Here is a 4520-nt window from a genome sequence, read left to right as displayed (position 1 = left end):
TGGGGATGCTTGCCCGTATAAGCTAAGCAGAGCGTATGTGTGTTGGAAGGGTTGTTTCTTTGTGTCCTGTGGCTGTCGGTGGTTTCCTGTTGCCTCCCTTTGCTCTCCAGAAGTCTGGGTGGGTCGTTTGCGGCCTTGCTTTGGGTGCTGGTGTGGGTGACGTGCTCTTTCTGTTGTTAGGGGACTGCTGCACGTGGGAAATGTCACCTATGGAATTGAGCCCATGGACGACAACTCGGACCTCAAACACATAGTGTACCGCTTGGAGAATGTGCAGAAAGAGCCCATGGTGTGTGGAGTGAGCAGCACCGACCTGGGAAGAGAGCACACAGAGTACGAGCAGCCTCCCGGCATGACTCAGCTGCTGCGAGTGCGTACTCAGCGTCCCTCCCGAGCACGGCAGCTAACCATGTGGAAGTGCTGTATTGGGTTGCTTAGGGCAGCATGCATGTCGTGGGTGGCATGTGGCAGATCAGGGAGGGAGCAGAAAGCAGAGCAGCCGGTCAGGCAGAGGAAGGACTTCAGAGTGGCATTCAGGGAGGGTGCAGGGCTTTGCTTGTGGCACGCCTGCCAAAAAGGTTGGCTCTGATCACTTGGGGTAGAACACTACCGCTCCAGGCTTCGCACTGGGGTACTGTCTGTCCTGCTTTAAACTCTGTATAGGTGTGTTGTACATGTGCAAAATAGTGACAGATCCCTCCGGGCTGCATGGAAAGAGCAGGAGGAGCAGCCACTGCGGCGCTGCGAGTTGGACGGAGATGTGCTGGCTGAGCTGTGCGTGGGGGGTGGCAGTGGTGCCCACAGGGTTGAGGCTGTCTGGCAGAGCTCCCTGCCAGAAGCCAGCTAACCCACACCTTGCTGACGCCTGTGCCGATACTCCTGTCTCGTAGCGTCAGAGTACCGCAGGCGATTTGGAGAGCATTTCTTTGGGGTAATGGGAATTTCCAGAGGTAGATGGCAGAAGGTGGGGCAGAGTGGCACCTCAGAGACTACCTAGTTCAGAGATGTTTAGTTTTCCATGTTCGAAGCGAAATTAGCTAAAACTAATTCCAGATCCAAGAGTCCAGAACCGTAAGTGGCCCTACTGCTGGCAAACATCCTCCACCCCCATCTGGGGCTTCAGCTGTTTCCAAAACCTTTGGCAGGCATCCTTGGGGATCAGATGCCCTTGAGTTTTGCTTGCCCTCAGCCGTAAGGCCCCAGAGACCAGCCAGGGAGGAGTCTCCCATTTCCATAAAGTGGGCTTAAAGGCAAGGCCTTCTCGCTCCAGCAGCTAAGTGGGAGGTTTACTATACGTGACCTTGGTAGGTACTATCCGCGTGCCGGGAGAGCGGCCTTCCCCAGTGGGGCTAGAAGACCGCTTCCGTGGTCACGGTGTTTCCCTTACCTGGTAAGCATAGACTATGCTGGAGCTGAGCCTTCAAGAGGCCACGAGGGTAGGTTAGTGCAGCTCACCTGGATTCAGAGTTGCATGGTAGTGGACTTTGTCCTGCACTAAGATCGTTGCTGACTGACAGATGAGGTTATCGCCTACAACAGCGCGTGCTTCTTTGACCTGGTTAGCTTCTTGGGTGCCGCCCTGCCATACCTTCTCTCTGGCTTCAGACCAGCACGCCTAACTACTTCTGTGTAAATGTGAATGGGAAGCATAAAGATCCCTTACTTTCCTTCAGAAGCAAGGTGCCCTTATCTGGCCAGTTCTTTAAGTCTAAAGCACTTTGAGAGAGACCCCCAGTTGTATGCATGTGTGGTGGGTTTGAGGGTGATTTTTGGCTGCGTGCATTGTGGGTGTATCTCTTAAAACGACCGCTTCGCTAATGTGTCACTGAGTATGAAATGCGAGAATGGATTATGATGACCTAACTCAGTTAAAACTGCACTTCATCCAGTTGCAGTTGATCAAAACAAAGTTTTGTTTGATGGTTGGCCTGGGCTTTTTTAACAGAATAAAAGAGCTGTTCTTCACCAGACAAGATACGTGGAGCTGTTCATCGTTGTGGACAAAGAAAGGGTAAGGTATACATTTACTTTCATACCCTTGCTGATGGTGGACTAAAACGTAGCTCTGAGAAAACGCACTCAGACCTGTAAATACAAAGTCGTAAGGCAGGAGAATGTGTAGCTTTCCTTGTTAAAGCAGTCAGCAAGCCATTTGTGATCACTAGGGCCACAAGAAAGACCACAGGCTGTTTATTTAACCTCAACTACCGAAGTGGAATGACTGAAAACACACAGTCTGTGTTACGACTGTGAGAAAACTGGACCTCAAGTAAAACGCCGGGGGGTCAGGATTTCTCAGGCAAGGATTCTAAGGGGTCATGGAAAGTGTGTGAAGAGCGCTCCCCTTCCTGGTCCATCTCTCCTGAATGTGTGGAGATTTGGGCCGTGTCTGCTTTCCCCGGCGACCTCGGCTCCCAACTTGCATCTTCCAAACCTGAGGCTTGTGCCGTGGGAAACTGCCTGTGATGATGGGACTCTTACAAGACTGGTCCCCCCGCCTGAATTTGGGCTGATGTTGCTTGCATCTGACCCCTGTGGTGGAACCTCTTTCTCTTTCAGTATGAGGTCCAGGGTAGGAGCGAAGCTGCTGTGAGAGAAGAGATGGTGCATCTGGCCAACTGCCTGGATAGCGTAAGTTGAAGCCGTGGATTGTGTAAGCAGCAAAGACTGCTGGGTGCTCTAGACCTGCAGCCTCTGTGCTGAGTTTCAGAAATGTGCCACCTTGGTCAGAATGCGGGAACGTCTGTTATTGTCAGGACCCAGCCAGTGTTAGCGTGAGGAGCGGAAATCCTGTGTCTTGGCAGGTGGGATGTGAATCTTAAAGCCTAGAAAATGAGGGTTGGAGAGGATGGTATTTTATGTACCAAAGACTGTGGTGGAGTTTGCCGTTGCAGAACCCCCCCACTTTTTTTTCTGCTTCAAAATGTGCTCAAGTGCAACAATTTGGCTTGAATCAGGAAGCAAATATGAAGCCCCAGTGACCTTTCTGACGTGAGGAGTCTGACTACAGGACTGCAGTAATCTGCACGGGCATTTAAGCCTGGGAATCAGTTTTATTTTGTTCTGACGTTGGCTCTGGGCCACCAGAGATGCAGCTGGATAGTGGTCTGGGTCCTTTTTCCTGGTGTTTTCGGTATGGGTATACGCCTGTTTCTGTAGCTATCCTGGTGCAGTTAGGCACCGGTCCTGTGAGACCAGTAACACCTCCCATGGGGGGAATACAGGTTTTGGTAATGTTTTACTTTGGAACCACAGAGGAAAGGCAGAAAGTTTTAGATTCTTTCTGCTGGCTTGCTCATAGCATCTCGCCCCTGCTTTACCCTGCCTTGTCCTTCTCCGGCCTTTCCAGATGTACATCATGCTGAATATCCGCGTCGTGCTGGTTGGCTTGGAGATCTGGAAGTACCAAAACCTGATAAGCACCGATGGAAGTGCTGGTGATGTGCTGGCCAACTTTGTGCAGTGGCGAGAGAAGAATCTTGTGACTCGCCGGAGGCACGACAGTGCGCAGTTTGTTCTGTAAGAGCCGGGATCCCCGTTTTGGTGGTGGTTGTTCTTTTCCCCCCATCAGCAGTCATTTTGGGAAGAGAAGCTGCCAGTCAGTGCAGTGTCAGTAACCGGCAGGAACCTTGTAAACATGCAGGTTCAATTCTGGTGGGGGGGTCTGGGCGCGGGGCTGCTGTGAGTGCCCTGAAGCAGCCTGTAGGGCATTCTGCCTGTCGTGGCAGTGCCAGAGTTGAAGCTAGGTGATCTGCTGCCCACCAGAAGGCAAAAATGGAGCTCCTGGCAGATGGAGATGTGACCCACTTGGAACAATTTCTGTCTTGTCTTGTGTGTTATGCCACTGAATATTTTGTTTCTAGAAAGCCAGCAGCTGTGAGTGATTTCACAGGTGTTCTTTTGCCATGTAGCTTGTTGGGGAGACTCGAGCATCCAGGGTTTTTCCCTTGAAAACTTGCTGTTGCAGGCCCACCGTGGTGATGCTGTTTACATGAGCCTCCACTTGTGGAAGGAGTTGGCCTGTTCCTATCTCACCAGCAGTTTGCGTTATTAAATAGGAGTCAATATTTGTGAAGCTGTGTGGGGAGCGCTGTCTTACAGCTAAAGTCCTCCGTGGCCATTTGTGGGCAGACGGTGCCATGGGCTGCTGTATCTTGACAAGCAGCTCCTTGCGTAAATGCTTTGCCCCAGAAAGGTGCACAATCCCTGTCTCCTTCCAGTTGACACCCAGGCTTAAGAAATCATTGATGGTGAATCGTCAGGGTACTGCTTCCTTGTGCAAGGCAAGGAACCCTAATGTAGCATCCTGTTGCTCCTGAGCTTAGCCAGGGAACGTTGGAGAAGGCAAAGTAAGAGACGTGGAGGGGAAGAGGGAAGAAAGGCTCGAGGGGAAGGGATTGTGCAATGAGCCACAGTACAAACCTGAAGGGAAAAACGCCGTGTAAACGGGTGTGTAGAGTTACCCCAGGCGCCTAATGTTGCATTTCCTCCGCGCTAAGCCTGGGAACCCAGAAGTGGCG

The 4520-nt window shown here is 51.6% G+C and overlaps 1 protein-coding gene across 3 annotated transcripts in view; it reads left to right on the top strand.

Moving 5' to 3' along the window:
- Positions 1-4520, top strand: part of LOC109295537 (disintegrin and metalloproteinase domain-containing protein 9-like) — a 42432-nt gene that overhangs the window by 23083 nt on the left and 14829 nt on the right. Inside the window, exons 1-4 of one of the 3 annotated variants that reach the window (XM_019514436.1) lie at positions 53-370; positions 1946-2011; positions 2560-2631; positions 3350-3519. In XM_019514436.1, the coding sequence (XP_019369981.1) occupies positions 224-370; positions 1946-2011; positions 2560-2631; positions 3350-3519 (455 nt within the window). In that variant the 5' untranslated portion in view covers positions 53-223. Of the gene's footprint in view, positions 1-52; positions 371-1945; positions 2012-2559; positions 2632-3349; positions 3520-4520 lie in introns of those variants that run through there. The other 2 variants (XM_019514434.1, XM_019514437.1) reach the window with 2 other exon arrangements.

Source organism: Gavialis gangeticus, unplaced genomic scaffold (genome assembly GCF_001723915.1).
Source record: "Gavialis gangeticus isolate Ggan-Ray unplaced genomic scaffold, GavGan_comp1, whole genome shotgun sequence".
NCBI classification, from domain to species: Eukaryota; Metazoa; Chordata; order Crocodylia; family Gavialidae; genus Gavialis; species Gavialis gangeticus.
The sequence above is the reverse complement of the archived record's forward strand: the minus strand, read 5'-3'. Positions and strand labels throughout refer to the sequence as shown.